Raw genomic sequence first — 23,472 nt, forward strand, 5'->3', positions numbered from 1 at the left:
TATTTGTGGAAGATATTTTTTTAAAAAAATTATGATAAAATAACCATTGATGGCAAAAATGCTTCTCTTACTCCTCAACAGACGGTGCTAATGCTAGCACTGCACTATGTTGAGTGTTAATTGTTTAACTCGAGCCGTGATGACTCGGGGGGGGGGGGGAGAGCGTTCACCTTCCAATGAGGTAAACCCAAGTTCTAATCTCAGCGATGACTGGTCGATACGCATTCCGCATCCGGCTTGCACCGACCACAATGCTGCCGTGAAATATCCTCAGTGTAGACGGATCACGGGTTAGTCCCTTATCGTCAGGCTAACCGTGGGTGGTTTTCCTCTCCATGTGACTCAAATGCCATTAAAAAGTCCTCCACAAAGGCAAATCTCTCCTAATACTTGATCCTGGAGTTCCATTGTCCTCCGGATTGGGTTCAAAATTACAAGGCTGCGAAGTTGAACATCAGTAGATGTAAACCTGAAATTGAGTTGGTCAGTAAAATCTCCGTTATTTTGTTTCACCAATATTGGCAGGTATGGAATTAACTTTAATTTTTTCTCTCGATTTATCACATTTCTGAAGAATTTAATACATTTTTATAAAACAACAAAATGCCTGTGGAAATTATGTTTTAGGAACTCTTTAATTAAAACAAAAATGATGTATGGAATTTTAAAACATTAAAGTAAAAATTGTAGAGAGCTGGAAAGGAGAGTGGAGAATAAACAGAATGAGATCTTTTGTCATGAGCTGTTACGAAATTCCTTTTTTTTTTAAAAAAAAAAAGTCCATACTAGTATTACCAAATACTTTTTTTTCATGTTTAAAATGTCTTTATGTCAGGAAATAAAAATTACTTATTCGATTTCTTTTTCCTCAAAAAATTTCATTAATAAGTTAATCTTGGTGTTTTCTTATAAAATAAACAGAGTATTTTTATATAGCTTAATTGAAATGAAAAGTTTACATGCTCTAATTACTGTTCCAAAAATTTAGAAGTAAGTAATTTCATTTTAATTTCCTTTAAGGAACAAGAGCCTGAAGGGGATAGAAAATGGATATCTTCTGTGCCTCTTTTGCAGGTAAACTTAAAAATATTTTCGTATAAAAGGCTTTTATTTCATTCTATATCGTATTTTACAAAGTGTACAGGGTATCCGCTCACCTGGAAAGTCAAGAAAAATCATGTTCTCATCAATCAGCAATCACCCTCCCTCTAATTTCATGGTGTTTCAAATATCTGAATTTGTAACAGAATCCCCACTCACAGTCATGTTTTATGAAAAAAAATGTTTTTATCATGTTCTTTAAAAATGCTGGTGTTCTTTCAAAAAATAAAAAGGAAAAACATAATTTCTAAAGCGATTTATCTTTTAAAATTCTGTGATTTCAGAATTTTTCTTATTTATTTTTTTTATCAATTTAAAATTCTAATTGAAGCAAGTCAGTCATTGGTGAATATTTTTTATTCCCAAATGAGAACAGAAAAATCAGGAGCTCTTTCCTTTCCGATGAACAAGAAAAGTAACTTTAAATTATAATTCTGCAAAAAAAAAATATATTTTTTTGCTTTTGTATTTTTTTCAGCTATTTTATTGCTTTAACTCTTTCTTTACTCTGTTTCTTAAATTTATAATGTATAAATACGAAGATGCAGAGTATAACTGTTTTGGTTATACTATCATTTCAATTCATGTTATTATAATGCTTTTTAAATTTATTGTTCTGTTTTTCTCGGGAGAAAATAGTAACTTCATTAAGTCATGAAAAGTTCTTGGAATTAGTCATGGAAAGTCATGAATTTGAAAATCTGAAATGTAGCAGATACGTTGGGTGTACCATAACCGCCTCTTGTAATAATAAAGGAAGACAAAAAAGTATGCAGATTACGGATCCCAAATTAATATTTAAGTGAAGAAAAAAAAACATAAAATCTAACTATTTATAATCAAGGAATGGAATATTAAAGTCCTTCAAAACTATTTAACTACCCAAAGAAATTAATAGTGAGTGAAAGAACATTATTGGAGTAACCATTAAATTTCATCAGGCAATCAAATTGGTTTTAGATCACCTCTCTCAATAGCAATTTCTTTGATTTTAACATTTTTTTCCTTGGTTAAAATATTGAGATTCTTTACGTCCATATTTATTCTATTTAATTTTTGATAAGTATTCTAAACATAAATTGTGGAATATTCTATTTAATACAGCTGTTGTTCATATAATGAAATATAATGTTTTCAAATAATTTTTTTTAGCTACACACAGTAGTTTTGTTTGATATAAAATATTAAAGTGTTTCTCAAACAACTACAGTATTTCTTGAATAATGTTTGTGTATTAACTGTGATACCTAAACTGTTTTTTATTTTCTTTATGAAATTGTAATTATAATAATGCCTAAATATATTATTTACATTAATATCTTTGTTATAGAACGATAATTTGGTTCCTCTTTAAGTTTTGAGTTACATTCTTTTGTAGAAACTACATGAATTTGAAGATAAAATAGGAATTGAATTCACCCACATTCGACTTCTCGCAAGAGCTTTAACTCACAGAAGCCTGGGTTACAACAATCTTACATTGTAAGTTTTGATAAATCATGTATTTAATGTGTTACTTCAATAACTGAATGATAATTATATCTTAATTGTCTAACAATAGGGGCTCAAACCAGAGACTTGAGTTTCTTGGGGACACTGTGTTACAACTTGTTGCATCAGAATATTTGTACAAGTTTTTTCCTCATCATCATGAGGGTCACCTATCTGTAAGAAATTTCTTTTCATCATTAAAATGTACACAAATTGGAGTGATTTAAATGCTATTCACTATTAAAGTATTTCCCTGATCCCCTAATATTAGAGCTCTTTTCCTTTAAAAAAAATGAATTTTGTTTAATTTGTTTTTATTTATTTGGTTTTCAGCTTCTGAGGAGTTCTCTGGTCAATAACCGTACACAAGCTGTTGTTTGTATTGATCTAGGTATGGTGGAGTATGCTATCTATCCTTACAACAAACTTGAATTGAAGCCAAAAGATAAAGCTGATTTGCTGGAAGGTACTTCTTCATTCTATGCATTCAATGATTAGACGCACTTCTTAATTATCGGCAAATATTTTTTTTATTATTGTCCTCACATGGTGCGTAGCATTTTTAAAAAGTGCTTATTTTTTATTCAATTTCCCTTTTCCAAAATGAGATATTTTTCTTTACCATGTAGATTTTCACGTGGTATTATGCTTTTCTCATTGTTCTATTGAACGTTTTTACAATTAATTCGACCACAATCTATTTCAGCGTACTGTCGGTCCATAGCGTACGAAAGAGCCAATCATTTTACATGTTCGATGAAATACTTGTGAGTTCGCATGTGCGTCTACTGACCTGAGTTCAGTGAAATTCTTGTACTCTCATGCGCAACTCTGATGCATTTTGCAAGATATTCTCAATTTTAGGCTTTTTTTCCTACCCTTTGATGTTGAATCGAAAAATTTCTTGATCATTTTATAATGGCTAATATCATCAAGAAAATAATTCTTTGACAGAAACTAATATATTATGATGGATCATGCAAAGTCTTTGAAAATTATTTTTCATTTTGTTAATGTATATAGTGCTTAAAAATATTTTTTTAGTTCTTAAAAGGTGCCTATTTTTGTTGAAAGGTTTGACTACGCACCCTGTCTCATTATCTGTTTTTTTAACACAAATAAAACATCATAGTTGGGGAAAGAATATTTATTCATGAAAAATTTGAAATGAATGCAATTTATATTTTAGCACGTTTAGCTGAGCTTCAATTTCATGCAAGATTGTCCCATGCATTTCATAAAATCTTTTCTATGAGGCCAGGCAGTTGGATTACCATCCAACAGACTCTCACTGATCTGTGGAATTCCTCACTCAACTTTTCAGAGCTTTATTCTGCATGCATTCTTTATTTCATAGAAAATGCATCATTTGTGATCAGAGATGATTGTGCTACGGATTTTTCTGGAAATCCAAGATCTAGAAGTTTTTAGAAATCATCGATCACATTTATTATAAAAACTCTTGTGTATTTTATTTAAAAATATTAGAGCTAGAATTTATGCTCTTTCATTCGTAAATATTTTTTCTGGTAGAATAATGAACGTTATTAAAAATAAAAGTGAACTTATACATAATTATTCCTTCAAATCATGCTGCTTATAATTTATTTTGAATTTCATGTTTTGAAAATATCAATGACTTAAATTTATAAAGACATTAATTTTTTGAAATGCGTCATTAATGATTTTACCCAAGAAATTTTCAGGATTTTTGAGTTGGGCTCACAGTCAGCCCTGTTCAGAAACCTTCAATCTTCGTTATATTTCGCGGTTTGAAAATATTTTAGCGTTCACGAGGGCCTTTTTGTCATGGTGAAAGATTGCCTTTTTTATCTATCATGAAAATTTTCCAATTGACTATTTAAACACTGCACACAAAATAAGCAAATAACTGCGTAGTATTAAACTGCGAAGCAAATAAACATAGTACATAAAGCCACAGAAACGCATCCTCAACTAAGACATGCGAGAACGCGACTGAAACCGGTTTGCACTTATTTACGTTCGTGCATCAATGGGTTAACATTGTGATGAAATGCGTTGGAAATAAATACAAAGAAGAAGTATATAAAAAAAAATCTCCTGAATATAAACCCATTACATGTATGTTTAAATATAAAAGTATTACCTATAAAATAGTGCAAAACATGTCATTATTAAAACACTACAGTGCGTTTAATAATGTGTGTGCATGCTTATATTGTGTATCACAAAGTCAGATTTTTTTTGCAAGAGAGAAATATTTCTGCTGTACTGCAATGAATTTAATGACTCATTCAATCATTTGGTTATTGTTTAATTATTCCTAAGTGCAATAGTAATTTAAATATAACAAATTAACTATTCAAATAAGTTTCAATTGGCATAATGTAATTATTACAACCTATTCTTTCTTCCTTACAACTTTATGGAATCTCAGTATTTTTATTTAGCACCAGTGAAACTGCAGTATATCCTAAGTAATACTTGGTGCATAGCGTTTTTAAAAAGTGCTTAAAGGTACTTATTTTTGATTTTTGTTATTTAATAACCCTTAAAGGGGCTTTTATCATGGGATGTTTTTAAAAAAACGCTTAATTTTTCCGTTTCGGATAATTTTTGGAGATTTTTTCTTTACTATGTTGATTTTCGGTACGTATTGTGCAAAAGAGAGCTTTTCACATTGTTCTATTCAAAGTTTTTACAATTCATTTTGGCTTATTGTCTTTTCTTAGCATATGAAAGCGCCAATCATTTTACATGTTTGATTAAATGCTTGCGAGTACGTATGTGCGTCTACTGTGCTGGGTTCAGTTAGATTATTGCCTTCTCATAAGCAACTTTACTGCATCTTGATAAATATTCTCAATTTCAGACTTCATTTTCCACCCTCTGATATCAAACCAAAAAATATTTTTATCATTTTATAATGGCTGTTATAATCAAGAAAAAGAGTTCTTTGTCAGGAACTAGTTATTTTCTCATGATCATCTAAAGTCTTTGAAAATTAGTTTGCATTTTGTTAATGTATAATAGTGCTTAAAAATATTTTTTGAGTGCTTAAAAGGAGCTTATTTTTTGTTGAAAGATTTAGCTATGCACCCTGTAATAAGAAGTAAACTGTTTCAACTAAATTAATATGATTGTTAAATAGCTTCATAAATTAAGAATTACTGTGACTGTGCTTTACATTAATCCACAAAGATTTAATAGAAATTTATTATAATTTTTTTTTCATTAGAATATGGTTTTATTTTACCTGCACTTCCTGACACCTTAGCGTAATTAAATTTATTTTTAACCGCTTTCCTGGTTATCCCGAGTTAACTCGGCTTCTATAATTCTCGGCTATTTATAATTCGGAGAAAACTCGGGCATAGTAGAATTTGTCAGTATGTTTTGTTTGATCACGTTTTTACTCGTCTGGAAGCAAAAAAATAATAATAATAAATAAATAAATAATCTGCTGTGATTGGAAGTTTTTCTGTTGGATTGTGTGACTACGCGCATGTTTTGTGCTATTGTATATACGATGGTTGCTGGAAAAAAAGGCATTAAAGAAGGGTAAAAAAAATGGCGTATCACTTCACTGAAATTTTGAAAATATCACTTTGTGTTGTCCCTTGTTTTAAAAACTATCATAGAAAGATTAATATTTAACTTTTTTCATTTGCCAGAGTTAGTAAACTAATGGTAAATTAAATGTTTCTTACACATAAAAGAATTTCAACTTATAACTTGTGCATTATGTTTTGTTTTAGTTCCTTGTATTTATTAATGAAATAAAAAAAAAATATTGATTTTTTGCATTTTTCTTTTCCATAAAAATTGGTAAGGGAGGCAGTTAAAAAGTTTCAATTTGGAGATACGAAGTCATAAACTGACACTACTAAAGAATTTCAAATTTATGTTTTGTTTCCATCGAATTAAGCTGTATAAAAAATACTGTGTCTTGTTAATAAAATATAATTTAGATATAAACTAAGAATAAAGTCATCTAAACATTTTAGAAAAATGGACATTAAATTTTGTTAACGTATGAAGAATCCTTGTCAATCTCAATTCAGGGATTTTTAAGTCACAGCTTGTCAACCAAACAGTCATAATTTAAACCCATGTTGGAAATTTTATGAGTTTTGAGTTTCCAATAAACGACTCTGAATTAATTTCTTAATGTGAAATTGATTCCCTAAAATAGGACTGAAAATACCTGGCTGGTTAGACGTCATTGAATAAAGGTAGTTCGATCATGCAATTAAGAAGTCACAATATTGTAATCAATAATAAGTCGTGGGGAGAAAAAAAATTTTTAAGCTATACATTTTTTTACATGCCCAGAAGAAGAATTCCCTTATTGTATCATTTTGTTTGCGATGACTTGTGCAAAAATCGTGTATAATAAAAAATTCAAACAAAAAATAATTTTTTAAAAGATTGAAGTGTCTTGAAGGGATGTTTGCTCCTGGTTAAAGGAGTGATCATTCTACCAAGTTATTCATGAAAGTTTTTATAATTTTTTTTTGTCCTGCAGAGGAATGTCTATAAGATGAGTCTCTACTGTAATTGTATTTGTATATTTTCTTTTACATAATTTACATTAATAATTCAAATTTTTTTTTTTAGCTTTCCTTGGAGCTTTATATGTAGATAAAGATTTGGGATATTGTAAAAAATTTTGCGAAGTTTGCTTCTTTCCTCGTCTTCAGGTAAGTCAGTCAACTGTTACACATGTTTCTTACCACTCTAGTTAAACTTAATATGTTTTCACTTTCAGCCTATATTCCAAAACTAGTTGCATTTGCTTACGGTTTTGTAATCTCATTTAATTAGATTCTGAATTACAAATGTGTTTTTGTAACTTATACTAATATTGATTAAATATAACTCATACCAATAATTTTGCAACTTGTACTAATATTGATTCACTTTTAAACAAGATTATTGCGAATAACATCTCTTTATTTATTTATATACTGCTATGATAATTACTTCCCATTTAAAAATAAAATTACTGTTTTAGTTCAAGCAGTTAGATAACAACTAATTGACAAATCTACAAATGAGTCAACTAAATATTACCCATGCATATTTGTGTTTGAAAAAAATATTCTTCATTTATAATTTTGAACAATATTGTGTATAAAGAAACTTTCCATCAACAAAAGTATGAAAATGTGATAATGATCCTACCATACAAGTTGTGTTCAATGTTTGGTTGAAATCTCTGAAACATGAGACAGAGTAGACAAAATATTGCCTTAAACAAATTACTGAGGTTTAAATATTGTGGTACACACAGGATAAATATCATAGAACAAAAATTACTGTGGTAAAGAAAAACGCCAAACATTTTCTATACACCAGTGTTTATCCTAGGTTCAAACCGGTAATAATTTAAAGATAACTGTACTGAATTATAGTTTAATTTCCTTTGCGTAAAAAAATTGTCTTTTAATATTATTGTAATGTTTTAGAATTACCTTTACCTCTTTGGATGAACAATTATCGATTTGATGCAATTACATCATTGATTTTTAGTTTAAGGACAGTTAAATTGAAAAAGGATTGGTTATTAGTTTCTGATTTGAAAGATTGTTTTGACTTTTTACAGAAATATGTTTTATATATATGTGAAAGGGTAGCAGTCATGGTGAGAGTTGTTGTTAGGCCACGCAGATAGGAGTTGGAAGGCAAAAAATATTTTATTAGCTTCACATAATATATTCAAGACATTTTCTATCAAAGGCGGAGCTCAAATTCGCACTCCAAAAGTGTGTGCTTAAGTTTTNCTTTCTGGTAGGGAAAATCTTGCAAAAAATCCGAAAAAGTCTCTATTCATGGAAAAGAGGGAAATCTTAGAAATTACTATTGGTTTATGAACTAGGTTGATTGATTCCCATGAAGCTTGAAAGGAAAAAAATGTCTTTATTTAAATTTATGCCTAATTGGGCCAAAAATAGATTTAGAAAGCAGAATGTGGATTTTAAAAGTGTGAGAAAGCACTTGAATAATTAATTAGTAATAAAATAGGAGTTATTTTATAACGAAGAAGCTAACATAAAAAGATTAATCGAAGATTTTTATGTTACATATATATATATGTTATTATTTGATAAACTGCATACGATTCTTTAATATTTAATTAAAAGATAGATATTTTGGAGTAATGTAGGCATTTTTTAAATATTTTTGTCATGATTTAAAATATGCATTTTATTTTGGAATTTATTTGACTTTTTTAATGAATTTTTTACCTTGAAATAAAAAGAAATTTTTACTAATTTGAAATAAAAATAAGTTTTTAATGTGAGATTTATATTGTAAAGCTTTAAAACCTTTTAGAGGTACTGTAACAAAATCCAGTTATATTGAAGAACAGTTTGTTTTATTAAAACACATTTATTTGACATCAACAAAGCAAGAATACTATGCGCTATCACTTTTGAATATTTTTTTAAATCTCACTTATTGTTGCTAATTTTCTCAAAACTGTAATAGTGAAAAAGTATAATTGTGTAATTGCAATTTTAAATTATTAATAATACACTGCTTTCAAAATATTAGAGGCATAGAAAATTTTTATTATCTAATAGCTGTTAATAATGAAATATATTTTTTTTAATTTTATGAACTGAATGACTTTTGAATTTAACAACATTCTCACACCTAAAAAATATGATAATTTGTTATTTTTTGTGATTATTCATAATATTTTTATTTTAAATTTAGTATATATTTTACTAGATTATAAATCGCTTCTGTTATTAGATTCTCTTTATTGAGTCACTAGAATTAGATTGTTTTTTCTTCATATTTGTAACTTATATTTTCAACTTTTCTTTTGTTTAATTGTATGAAAAGTGTTTGTTATAATCTTTGTAAATGTTTTTGTACCCTGTGTAAAAATTACCAAATAATCACATAGTCTTTTAACTTTAAAAAAAAAATCTGTTTAAAAAGCTTCAAAATTGTAAGCTATATATTTATTTTTACTAAGCTGTTTATTATTTATTTCAATATTGTAAATAAACTTTTTATTTTGCTTGATTATTTTCTATCCTACATAAATAGCTTTAACTGATATTATTATTATGTTCGTATTAATAAATTCATTCAGTGAATTTATTAATACGAACCCAAAGACATAAAGCAAAACTCATGTTTTACAATTTAACTAGCCTTAAACTAAAAACCAATAAAGCTATTATATCAAATCAATTATTTTCAGTACAATCCAGGCTATTTAAATTACCTCTTTTGTTATTCTGTGAAGCACTTGTCATTTCACTTTCTACCCTATTAGAACCTGTTTTGTCCAATGCTTTGAGGGTTAACATGGTGTGCAACGTTTTTACAAAAAGTGCTTAAAGGTGCTTATTTTTGATTTGGGTTTTTAAAAAGCCCTTTAAGATGCTTTTTCATCAGGTGTTTTTAAAATTTTCCCTCTTCGAAAATGAGTTGTTTTTTCTCTTGTCATTTTTTGCCACATATTATGCAAAAGCGTGCTTTTCGCACTGTTCTATTCTACCTTTTCATAATTCATTCAACCATAATCCATTTCAACATACCGTTAGTCCGTAGCGTATGAAAGCGACAGTCATTTTACAGGTTTGCTGAGCTGGGTTCGGTAAGACTATTGCACTCTCGCATGCAAGATATTCTCAGTTTCAAGCTTCATTTTCCACCCTCCAATAGCGAACCGAAAAACCTCTCGATCATTTCTTAATGGCTAATACGATCGAGAAGAGAGTTCTTTGTCGGATCGAGTTATTTTATCACGAACATGCAAAGTCTTTGAAAATTATTTTGCATTTTGTTAGTGCATAGAGTGCTTAAAAATATTTTTGAGTGCTTAGAAAGTACTTAAAAGGTGCTTATTTTTTGTTGAAAGATTTGGGTATGCACCCTGGTTTAACTTCCAAGTCTAAAAAATTTTATAATCAGCTATAAGAATCGACATTTATTTCTTTTTTAAAATATGTCTTTTTATTTTGTAGGATTTTATTATGAATCAAGATTGGAACGATCCAAAGTCTAAACTTCAACAGTGTTGTCTGACTTTGAGGTCAATGGATGGGGGTGAACCCGATATCCCGACATACAAGTGCGAAAACATCTTTGTTTTAAATAAAAATTTGTTAACAGAACTTTCCTTTTATGAATTTTTTGTTTTCTTTCCAGAGTGATTGAGTGTAAAGGTCCCACAAATACCAGAGTTTATTCAGTTGCTGTATACTTTCAAGGGAACCGTTTAGCTGTTGGAACTGGCCACAGGTATTTCTTTCTTCAGAGAGTGAATTCGTTTTATGAAAAAGTGTTGTTATTTAACTGTTTAAAACCATGTGTTGTTGTCAACATTAATTCAAAATTTTAATGCGATATTTAACTTGTATTCGTTGATATTTTCAAAACCTGAGTGAAATCAATTGACACTCGTAATAATATTGTATTTGGTAATTATTGCTGTTCTTATAATAGTGTGATTATTCATGTACATATTACACAGTCCAATCACATTAATGTGACCACCTGTCAAAAGCCAGAATAACCACCTTCAGCAGAGCGGACCTCTGCGAGACGTGCAGTAAAAGCCTCCTGGTAGCCCCTTAGTTCATCTGGGTGGTCAGTTACACATCTATTTACCGGAACACATCTACGTAGCCTTCGTTCGCCTCTGTCATCTATAGCCCGTGGTGCGCCCCATGTGCCACGCCACTGATTTTGCATAGTGCCATTTTGCCATGCACGGTATACTTTTAACACAGCGGCATGCGAACAGTTCACAAAAGTAGTCGTTTCCGAAATGCTTCCACCCCAAAAGCCAATAATCATGCCCTTTTGAATGTAGGATAAATAGCTATGTTTCTGCATTATGCCAACAATTGAAATGCTTTTCGATGCCCTAGGACATCCTTTATATGCACTCCACTATAATGTGCTGCCTGCATTCTGTAAATGGTTATTTCACGTTGGCGTCGAAAGTAGGTGGTGGTAACATTAATGTGACTGAACTGTGTATTATGTGAATTATCTAAATTAATGTGTAATACTAAGATTTTGATCCTATTGTGTATAATACCACTATTGTAACTTTTATTACTGATAATTATATTCTGATGATGTTAATAATTGTAATATTTGTACTTCAATGCGTGTATCACTGATACTCCCACATGCCTTCATTGTCTCTGTAACCGGCAATTCATTCTATGTTGTAGTAATAGAATCTTATTTTTCCTTGCAATCATTTCTATCTTAAACATGGTGCGTAGCATTTTTAAAAAGTGCTAATTTTTGATTTTATGTTTTTTAAAAGCCCTTAAAGGTGCTTTTTTCATTGGGTGTTTTTAAAAAGTGCTTAATATTTCCTTTTCGAAAAAAATCTTTTTTTCTTTACCATGTCAATTTTTGCCACATTTTATGCAAAAGCGTGCTTTTCACATTGTTCTATATTCATCGTTTTCACGATTCATTCCAGCACGATCATTTCGCCGTACCTTCAGTCCGTAGCATATGAAAATGCCAATCATTTTACAGGTTTGATGAAATACTTGCTGCTCTGCGTGTACGTACAGTAGAGAACCAATTAACCCGGATGCTCGGGACCATCGCTATCCCGGATGTCTGAATTCCCCGGTTTTCTGGATCGGCCAAAAGTGCCGTTAATCGATGTTTTATCAAACCCAAATTACAAGGAAAAAGTTAAACATATTTAAAAATAGGGGAAAAACGAAAAGATCTCCTAAATTAAAAAAAATGGTAGAAAAATAACATTTAACAGGATAAAAACATTTGCAAATTTAGACTAGAAAAACAAGCTTAAAAAATACAAAATTTGCATATTTATTTTTTGATAATAATTAAAATCCCCAAATTAACTAATATAAAACAAAACCAATAATTAAAAAACGCAATATATTTCATACTGGGGGGGATGAAAAGAAAACTTATTAATCTAAATAAAAACAACACTTGAAAATTATGGAATGGAAACGATATTTAAAAAAAGCACTAACATAACTATTAAAACCTCGAAGAGACAGGATAGTATAAGATAAACAGAATTTAAAAAAAAAAAAAAAAAACTTAATGATAAAATTTATGAATAAAAAGAATTAATTTATTGAGTACAAACAAGGCAGTGGAATCAGAAAAACAGAATCAAAATTTAAAAAAAAAAAACTACTATCTTCTTTATAAAATAATCACCTGCTTTTATTAACAAATAATTATATGCTTAAATTAATAAACAATCTTCTCCTTTTATNATATTTGTACTTCAATACGTGTATCACTGATACTCCCACATGCCTTCATTGTCTCTGTAACCAGCAATTCATTCTATGTTATAGTAATAGAATCTTATTTTTCCTTGCAATCATTTCTATCTTAAACATGCTGCGTAGCATTTTTAAAAAGTGCTTATTTTTGATTTTTGTTTTTTAAAAGCCCTTAAAGGTGCTTTTTTCATTGGGTGTTTTTAAAAAGTGCTTAATTTTTCCTTTTCGAAAAAAAATCTTTTTTTTCTTTACCATGTCAATTTTTGCCACATTTTATGCAAAAGTGTGCTTTTCACATTGTTCTATATTCATCGTTTTCACAATTCATTCAAGCACGATCATTTCGCCGTACCTTCGGTCCGTAGCATATGAAAATGCCAATCATTTTACAGGTTTGATGAAATACTTGCTGCTCTGCGTGTACGTATAGTAGAGAACGAATTAACCCTGATGCTCGGGACCATCGCTATCCCGGATGTCTGAATTTCCCGGTTTTCTGGATCGGCCAAAAGTGCCGTTAATCAATGTTTTATCAAACCCAAATTACAAGGAAAAAGTTAAACATATTTAAAAATAGGGGGAAAATGAAAAGATCTCCTAATTTAAAAAAAATGGTAGAAAAATAACATTTGAAAGGATAAAAACATTTGCAAATTTAGACAAGAAAAACAAGCTTAAAAAATACAAAATTTGCATATTTATTTTTGATAATAATTAAAATCCCCAAATTAACTAATATAAAACAAAACCAATAATTAAAAAACGCAATATATTTCATACCTAATTATACTGGGGGGGATGAAAAGAAAACTTATTAATCTAAATAAAAACAACACTTGAAAATTATGGAATGGAAACGATATTTTAAAAAAGCACTAACATAAGTATTAAAACCTCGAAGAGACAGGATAGTATAAGATAAACGGAATTTTAAAAAAAAAAAACTTAATGATAAAATTTATGAATAAAAAGAATTAATTTATTGAGTACAAATTTATCCTTAAAAAAAACAAGGCAGTGGAATCAAAATTTAAAAAAAAAAAATAAAATACTATCTTCTTTATAAAATAATCACCTGCTTTTATTAACAAATAATTATATGCTTAAATTAATAAACAATCGTCTCCTTTTATTTTATTTTTTTATAAAAAGACTATTTTTAAGGAAAGCAGATGTGATTGCACATCAAGAAAAACTTGCTAATGATATTGCATTTCTAAGAAATCAGAATTTATTCAACAAAAAAATATTGTTTTGTTAATTGATGTCAATTAAATGAATATAACTGGTGATTAAATAATGCATTATCGGAAATAATAAAACAAATTCACCATAATAAATAACAAAAGTGAGTAACTGAAATGGATGATTTAAAATAAATCTCACATTTCACCTTTAAAATCAATACTCTTAGCCAGATGTTTCAAGTTCCTTAACTCAAACATTCATTGCTATGCCTGTGCAATGCATTTTCCCCACCCCCTCCTAAATCAAAGAGAAAAGGAAATCAACTTGCCACTCCTTTAAGTTTGATTGATGGCAGCTCATCAGAAAAAGAAAATTAACACAGGAGAAAATAAAACATTTGTCCCTTCCCTGCCCCCTCTGGATCTAATGATCTTTAAGGTCAGAGAAAGAATCCTGTCAGTTCCTCTGGGCAAGTGAGGAGAAGAATTCCCCCTTTTCCCTCTACTCAACTTTAAGGATGAGTCAAATTTCTGTTGTTTTTTTTATTATCCTTATATACTTTAAAATAGCGGGAAAACCAAGCAAAATTCTTCCCGGTTATCTGGATACCGGATAAATGGTTCTCTACTGTATAATGAGCTGGGTTCGGTGAAATTATTGCAAGATATATTCTCCATTTCAAGCTTCATTTTCCACCCTCTGATAGCAAAGCAAAAAATTTCTTGATCAATATTTAATGGCTAGTATAATCAAGAAAAGAGTTCTTTGTCAAAAACTAGTTATTTTTTCATTATCATGTAAAGTCTTTGAAAATTATTTTGCATTTTGTAAAGGTATATAGTGCTTAAAAGATGCTTATTTTTTGTTGAAAGATTGGCTTTGCACCCTGTTAAATAAGTCTGGGTAGTGTTTGAAACACAAAATAATATCTTTCTCAGTCCTAATTTTAATTAGCACTTCTTTTTTTATAGATTGAACTTACAATCTTGCCTTAAAATTATCTGACTCTTTTTTTAAACAAAAACTATTTTTTAGTATTCAACAAGCTGAGATGGATGCTGCTGCAAACGCTCTGAGAAAATCAAAAGGTAAGCAAAATTTCAACTTCCTTTGACACCTATTCTATAGGTGAGTTATTTGTCTACATATTAATGTTCCTATTTATGAAAAAGAAGAAAACTTTTAGTATTAAATATATTTTTGGGCAATTTTATCCATAACAAGCCGTTTAGATATTCATATTTTTGTCACCTTCATGCTTATGTCACAATAACCCCCTTTGTTTCTTGCTTTAACTTTTATTTCAGTAATCTAAAATTACGATTAAATTTGAATAAAAGGTGTAACTTTGCACAAAATGAAATTTGCAGGGTTGCCGCAGGTGACTAAAATGCGATTTGCATTTATTTTTGACCTGAGACAACTATGGCAACTTTTTTTTGTATGAAAAGGTTAATAAAGCAACTATTTTCAGGAAAAGGAGACTATTGGGAGACTTTTCTGTGCTCCTAGCAATGTTTCTTTTAGCATACATTGGGTCGACAACCTGCCCCCCTCAGTAGCTTCTGAACGTAATGAATTTTTTTTTCTTAAAAAATACGAAAATATTGAATTGCAAATTTGAGTCATCACTTTTTAATGCACTCAATTTGCACAGATTCCATTGTGAATCTATTTTGTTTCTCAATCACCTTTTCAACACTTATTACTATGAAATTTTACATGATTTTAAAGATCCCAATTTTTAATACGATACTATGATGCATGAATTTTGAATTTTAGTAATCACTTTTCAATGTATATATATTTATTTATTTGCTAAATCAATTATTGATAAAAGGGAAAATTAATAGAAACAACGTTTTTTTTAACAAAAGATTATTTTTCTGAATTAATTCTAGCATTTAAAAGTATTTAACGTTCTGCAATTATACTAATTTTTTTACATAAAAATTTAATGCTACAACACTAACGTTTATTTAAAAAATTATCATATTGGCCATCAACTTGACTAAATGGAAAATGTTATATTACAATGAAATCATTTAATAAAATTTTAGTCATATTATTGAAAAATTTTTGTTCTTATTTAGGCAACTATTTTCATAATTTTAGGCGACTATTTTCATGCTTTAGGCTACTAGAAGCAACTCTTTTGTTCATTTTTTTTCTGTGGCAACCCTGAATTTGCATTAATTTTATAAATTTTTGAGTCGCAAATTTTCTGTAGGAAACTTTTGTATTTTTGTACAATGGTCAGAACTCTGCAATGAAATTTTTTGCATGTCTTTTTTCTCCGAAATTGTTTCCAATTGTAATTTTTATTTTTTTAAGAATTTTTTTGCATTTTTTAAATAGGGTATTTTAATGTCCTTCACATACCCTTCCTTCTCTATTGGCGGCAAAAGTAAGAAAATCACAAACTTGGATACTAAATATTTAAATAACTCCTATAAAAAATAATATGAAATATATATACTTGATTTACTGATTCAGTAAAGATCACTTCAGTGGCAGAAGCGCGGCGACATTGTCGCAGAACATTACAAAGTTCTTGCAGAAGGATTTTTCTTTTGAAAAGTTTTATAAAAAAATTTTTAAAAATATTTTTTTTTTCTAAAGAAATTTGAATTATGCATGTAGATAATTGCTTTTTTTTAACACTCACTTTAAGATGATAGTATTGTAAATCGATATAATGTTTCGATTGTATTTTGGGTAGTTATTGATATTGATTTTCACGTGGTTTTTAAAGATCCCGATATATTTCATACAATATGGAAAATTCGAATCCTGCATTTAAGTATTAACTTTATAAGGCAATGATTCTATCGATATTTTGGCTATTGCTCTCCATAGTTTTTGAATAAAAATTTTTTTTATTCGATGTTGTTTATTGCAACAACCTAATGTCGAAACGAAACACACATTTAAGTAACCCCTTTTCGAGGTGTTCGATATGCATGATTTCATCATCGATCTTTTTATTGGCAATTTCTACTACAGATTTCATTATTTTTTTATTCTGATGATTATTTGCGCCTTGAGAATAGTCACCTTTAAGAACCCCGTCAGCTGTTGAGGCAGCCAAGGCCTGCAAGGGGCTGTTGCGCTGACAAAGAAGAAGATGACTATTTACACAATGAGAAGAAGGAAGTAATGTGTGAGTCCCTCCCACAAAAAACGAAAATATCACCCATAATATTAGAATAAAAAATTATTACATGTTCAATTAAAAATTATAATAGTTTTTTGGTTGTAAACACACCGCTTTTGTTATTTTAAATTAGTATCATATATGTTTGTTGTTATTAAAAGTATTTAGCAGAGAGTTATTAGTGATAGAGAGTTTTGTCCCAGATAGCTCAAAAAAATTTTGCCGCAGGGACTATGTGTATGGTTTATTACTTACTTTATGATACATAATTTTCAATTTTTTGCAGATCTTTTCCCCCAACTGCGGCATCAAAAGAGAGCAATAGAAAGAAGTTTGAAGCATGGACGACGTCCCACGAAATGCAGAAAAAAATAATTGTCGACTTTTATTCTTATAATAAAAACTTGATATCAACTTGACCATGAAAACTAGATGACAAAAATTTTATCGCTGCTCAACATTTATGAAATTTTAATTACTGTTCACAGTGACTTAACGAAACATTCTGTACTTTTCGACAAAATCCTATTTAATAAGTTTGGTATTTGAGAAATCTTGGTTTTATAATATCTGAAGTGAACAGAAGTAACAGAGCCTTAAGGTTCAAAATTTCTAATTTAATTGTTTTATAGAATATTGTAACTCTGTTCCAGACTAGATTTGTTTCCTCTCTTAATCAAGAATTCTTTTTGAGTTTTCTCCTCTTATTGTTTAATGGAGTCAAGTTTATAATAATTTAAGCATTTTCCTCGACATAACAAATTGGGTCCCCACAGGTTTTTAGCAGAATAAATATTACAAGACATGTCACATGGGCAAAATTTATTAGAAGCTTTTCGACTAAAACTATTTAATTTTCCCATGTTTCAAAATGTAGCATTCAAAAGTTGCTTGTTTTTAAGATTTATGTTATTGACTTTCAAAACAATCTTGCAATATATCACAACAGTGTCTCACAAATGAATTTGCAAAGGTGGCCACAACAGATAAACTTGTCGACTACTTCAGAAGCTTGTCGAGTTCATATTGTATAGTTGTCATAATTCCCTTTCTAAGTTTTCAAGACATAACTAGAAAGTGTTTTTGTTGCCATTTGTTCTTGTTATGTTGTCGCATAATGTTCTTTTGTTGTAAATATTTGTTTTAATTGATTGTTTTTTAAATAAAGAAATAACTGTGCAAATGAAGCACCATTATTGAATGAGGTCTGATATCTATTGTATAAATTGAACATAAAAGTCCATCTTATGATTTAGTAAAATCTCTCAAGTGAATGTCTTAAGTTGTAAATGCACTTTATTTCAATAAGTTAATATAAAATAGGTGGATTGTATTAATTAAATTGTGTCAAAAGACTCATTAGGTTCATAAATTAATACTTATAAACATGTAATAATTAAAACAAAAAAATAGACAATTAAAAATAATGATTTACTCTCTCATCATAAATGTTTAAATGTTCATAAATAATTACTTACAAATATACAATTATTAAATAATTTAGACTGTAAATCAATCTTAATTGTTGTTGTTTTGTTTTTTTTTAATTTTGCCACCAACCTGGATTGAATGTATATTTGCAATATAAGTTTTTCTTTTGGGTTGAAAAAAATCATTTGCCAATACGTAATGAAATAGCCTCCAAAAGATTCTTTTAAGAGCCTGTTCATGGGCCCTCAATTAGAAATCTTTAAAAACAATATTTCAGACAAATAAAATTTTTGGGATTCCTTAAAGTTGAAAAAAATATATAATCTTTTTGTGAGTATTTTGCTCATTCAAGATGTTTGATACTGTGTAATTTAATTTTGTACCTTTCAAGAATTGGATCTGTATAAAAATTAAAACTGTATACGTCGTGTGCACTATAATGCACATGATGTGTACTGTATTTATGTTTAAAATGTTATGAATTTTATTTTTCTTTAGTTTTCTAAAACACTTAAAAAATACTGGCTTATGGATAGAAAATTGATTTTTATGGTTAAACTTAAAGCTAATATTTTTCAAAGAAAAATTAAAATATTTTTTTAAATTATATTTGAGAGTTTTGAATATGAAATATTTTTTCCTTCTTAATTTCATCCAAATGTTTTGTCGCCATCACAGGGATGTAGCCAGAATTCTTTTTTTTTTTCAAAGAGAGGATACAAAAATATGTGATATATATTTGTGTATATATATACACACCACCCTATGAATGAAGGAATACCAATTAAATGGTTTATTCCCAATTTAAGTCTAATTTAAACTGTACAATGATTACCTATTTGAATGTTTATTTATTTTTTACTTTAATTTTCATTTTTAATTTTTTTTTTATTTATTTTTTCTATTCATTAAATTTTTTTCCTATTATTCCATCCTAAAAATTAATTAAGAAAAGTTAATTAATTTTTCCTAATAAATTTTTATTAACCAGATTTTTTTCATACATGAATTTGCACTGAAATGTAATTTGCTTTATATTTTTCCTACCAAATATATTTTTTTATAATTATTTTGCATGATTCAAGCTGTTAGGACGGTTTTTTCTTCTTAGCGAATTTTTGTTAAATTAGTTTAACTATTTTTAATGCATTTTTTACTTTTACTCCACGTCGGTAAGTTTACTTTTTGCTTTCTTTTATCTCGAACTCATTTTCAACTGCATTTTTATCTTAGGATTCTTTATTTGGAAATGTAACATTTATCGAAAAGGATTATGTCCGGATGAAAAGCTTTACGTTTTCTCACTAAAAAATTTCATTTTATTATTATTCTGTAAGTATATGTATATTCATTTTCCTTTTAGATCGGTAAGTAAGTGGTTAAAATTATGAAATAATAATGCAAATAGAATTTATTCCACAAGAAAAATCAAGGATGTGAGGGGAGAGTGTTTTTTAAAAAAGTAATTGTTTGAATTGTATTCTCTTCATTTTTCAACATAAGTGAAAATAAAGAAATGTATATAGTGTATCGAGCTTAACTACTGAATTGCGCATTTATCGTTAAAGTAAATTTTAAGTTTTTTTTAAGCAAAAAAAGTTAACACCTCTGCAGTGCTATAATATTATGCAGTAAAGAGCGTTGTTGTGTTTATTCAATCGATAATTTAAGGTAAACATAGTTTTAAAGCTTCATTTTTATTAAAAATTTGTTTATGAGATCCAACAAAAATTATAAATTGCTTTTAAATCCGAAGATTAGATAAATATATTACATTCCCCGAAGAATTAACGTATAATTATTTGATTAATTAAATAATTTTAATTTGTTAAAAATCTGAAGAAAAAAAGGATTTCTTAATCGCTTAAAGATTTTAAAAAGAAATCGACGAAAAAGTTGTGATCGCCTTATTATTATAATCACTGGTTACCCATTGGTCAAATACTTTTTCTTTCTGGGTTGACTGTTAAACGCCACGACATTTCAAATCATGGGTTGCAAAAACTGTCTCCATGGATGTTCATATCCTTCCCCTATGTACGTGTTTCACAACAATACTTTTCCTTCTTCAGCATTCATATTTATATTGAAATCTACCGTCAATGCCAGCCATTATACGTTCATAATAAAAAAGAATATAAAAATACTTTATTATTATGTAAATACCTTAAAAATGCCTGCTAGTGAAAATAAAAACAGCAGCGGTCGCCATAGTAACGCATGCAATGACGACGCATGCGCACTGTTTACTATGACTCTTGAACACAGTTAAAAAGTGTGGACGCCATTAAATCCAAACCAAGACCCATTTTACCAATGGATAATAAAAATTTCTTACTACATGAATCTACGATTTATGAAGAAATAAAAAGGTTATGAAAAGCGAAGGCGTTAAATTTATTATAAAATAAAATTTTATCTTCTAGCTGTCAATAATGCTGTTTGATTCTAACTTGTTTCATTTTGTAAAATACTTGACAGATTCATATTTGATACATTAAGTTTCGCAAGCAAGAATCCCTCCAATTTATTATCCTAAAGAAAATCTGTGCTGCTTTCTCGCATGTTTCTGTAAAATGAAACAGGTGGTGGAATGTTCTAAAAAGAAATGATTTTGAAGCACTTAAAACTGATCATAAGTTTATAGACGAACAACAAATTATGCTTTTTATGAAACGAGTTGATATTTTTTAATTAAAGTATATATTATCATTTAAAAATACAAATAAGTATTACTTATAAAAAATTTGAAGGAGAAATTTCCGTCTCTATTATAATAAAATTAAACCTTTCAGGTCGGGTTGATTAAAGCACCAGTCATGATATTGTAAAAGGGTCCATGTTTGACATTTAAATAGAGAAATTGGGAGGGTGGGGAAAAAATCTCCTCTCTGTCCTTCAGACGATTTGCTTAGTGTTTAAACGAATTTTTATTTTTCGAGTTAGACCTCGCCTATTGTATCACCAATCTAATTTGCATATCCAGGGTATCTGCGCAACTGGAAAATCATGCATTTCGGTACTGAACAAAATTTGTCATGATTTTAACTATTTTTTTTAAAAAACAGAAGAAAAAAATCATGGATTTAGGTCGCCTAAAAATCTAATTTTTAAAATGGAATCTACCCCCATCCCCCAATTTCATGGTGTTCCGAGTATCTGAATTTGTAACAAAATCGCCACTCCCAGTCATATTTTATTTAAATATAAAATGTTTTTATCCTGTTCTTTAAAAACCACGGTGTTCTTTTCAAAAAATGAAACAAAAAGCATCATTTCTAGCGCGATTTATCATTTAAACTTCTGTGATTTCAAAATTTTTGTTATTATTTTTTATTTACTTTATCAATTTCAAATTCTAGCTGAAGCAAGCCAGTCATTGGCGAATTTTTTTAATTCCGAAATGAGAACAGAAAAATCAGGAGTATTACTTTCCTTTCCCGCGTACAAGAAAAGTATCTTTGGAATATAATTCTACAAAAAGAAAAAACCTTTTTTTCTTTTGTATTCTTTTCAGCTATTTTATTGCTTTTACTCTTTCTTTACTCTGTTTTTTAAATTTAAAAAGATTAGTTTATCAGTTTTGGTTATTCCTATCATTTAATGTTGTTATAGTGCTTTTTTAAATGTATTGTTGCGTTTTTGTGAGAGAAAATAGTACCATCCCATAAAAAATTCTTGGAATGAGTCATGAATTTGAAAATGTTGCTGATATCTGTGTCTAGAACACCCTATTTCATTTTCAAAAAATATGGAAATAATAGATTCAGGAGATTTGCTTTCAACTGCCGTTTCTCCCGTAGGTTCAAAAATCTTAGGGGTTTTCTGATTGTTTATAGCACGTGTGAAAAACCTAATTTGCATTTAAAAAGTTGTATTAAATTCTCTTATATACATAATTTGTCGGTCGTCACCGTTCATTCTTGGTATGCTCTCACGGTACAGCGAGGGTACTCGATAGGTCACTGCCTGCTAAGGGGTCACGCAGGTCCTTCTTTGACTGTCGCCCATTGTGCCACTTACTCTTTGTATATTTTGAATGAAATATTTTAGTTTCTTGGCCATCAAGGATTCTATATAATTCGGAAAACAATTATCACCCGAATTATTTGAAACAATGGTTTAATTAATTATCATTTGTGTTGATTATTAGTAATTTTTTATCCTTTTCTTGGTAAGTATTTTGAATGATTTAATTCAGCTCTTCTGTTTTTAAGTTACATATTGAAATTCATATCGAGATCTTACAATTATATAATTTTATTCTGTGGTTTGTCATTTTAAAGTAATGAAAGGATAATCTATGTATATATTATTTGAGAACAAAATTTTCAAACGAAAAACATTTCATTTTGGAATTCTCCGAATTTATTAAGCAGGTAAGTGTTATGATTTTTATAATAAAAATTCACTTGTAAATAATTTTTTTTTTCTAATTTCAAGATAGTTCTGTACAGAATGATTTTCTACGTTTTATTTAGAACTTCAAGATTATAAAAAAAAAACTATGAATTTTTTTATTTCAATATGAGGAATTTTTTATCGTAAGCATTTTTAGTTTATAAATAATGATTTTTTTATTAAGACTTCAAATTTTTTGATAAAAATTGTTATCGATTTTTTTTTCTTGCAAAATTAAATGACATAACATAGTGTGTCTCTGTGTATTCCTTTTGCATATTTTAATGTTTCAAGTTCTATGATTCAGAAAAGTATGGAAGGTTATGCTTAAATAGACTTTTCATATTAGATCATTAAATTTAGTAGAAGGATTTCTCTGGGATTAGGTTTAAGAAGATAAGATACATATTTTTTTCCTGTTTATTTACAAATATTTTTCCGATG

The 23,472-nt window shown here is 28.7% G+C and overlaps 1 protein-coding gene across 2 annotated transcripts in view; it reads left to right on the plus strand.

The window, feature by feature from the left end:
* Positions 1-18,383, plus strand: part of LOC107452578 (ribonuclease 3 drosha) — a 62,610-nt gene extending 44,227 nt beyond the window's left edge. The window contains exons 16-24 of one of the 2 annotated variants that reach the window (XM_071178088.1): positions 1,021-1,074; positions 2,480-2,583; positions 2,663-2,768; positions 2,926-3,058; positions 7,195-7,277; positions 10,569-10,675; positions 10,753-10,845; positions 15,075-15,127; positions 17,483-18,383. In XM_071178088.1, the coding sequence (XP_071034189.1) occupies positions 1,021-1,074; positions 2,480-2,583; positions 2,663-2,768; positions 2,926-3,058; positions 7,195-7,277; positions 10,569-10,675; positions 10,753-10,845; positions 15,075-15,127; positions 17,483-17,571 (822 nt within the window). In that variant the 3' untranslated portion in view covers positions 17,572-18,383. Of the gene's footprint in view, positions 1-1,020; positions 1,075-2,479; positions 2,584-2,662; positions 2,769-2,925; positions 3,059-7,194; positions 7,278-10,568; positions 10,676-10,752; positions 10,846-15,074; positions 15,128-17,482 lie in introns of those variants that run through there. The other variant, XM_071178089.1, reaches the window with a different exon arrangement.
* Positions 18,384-23,472: the final 5,089 nt, after the last annotated feature.

Source organism: Parasteatoda tepidariorum, chromosome 2 (assembly GCF_043381705.1).
Source record: "Parasteatoda tepidariorum isolate YZ-2023 chromosome 2, CAS_Ptep_4.0, whole genome shotgun sequence".
Lineage (NCBI taxonomy): Eukaryota > Metazoa > Arthropoda > Arachnida > Araneae > Theridiidae > Parasteatoda > Parasteatoda tepidariorum.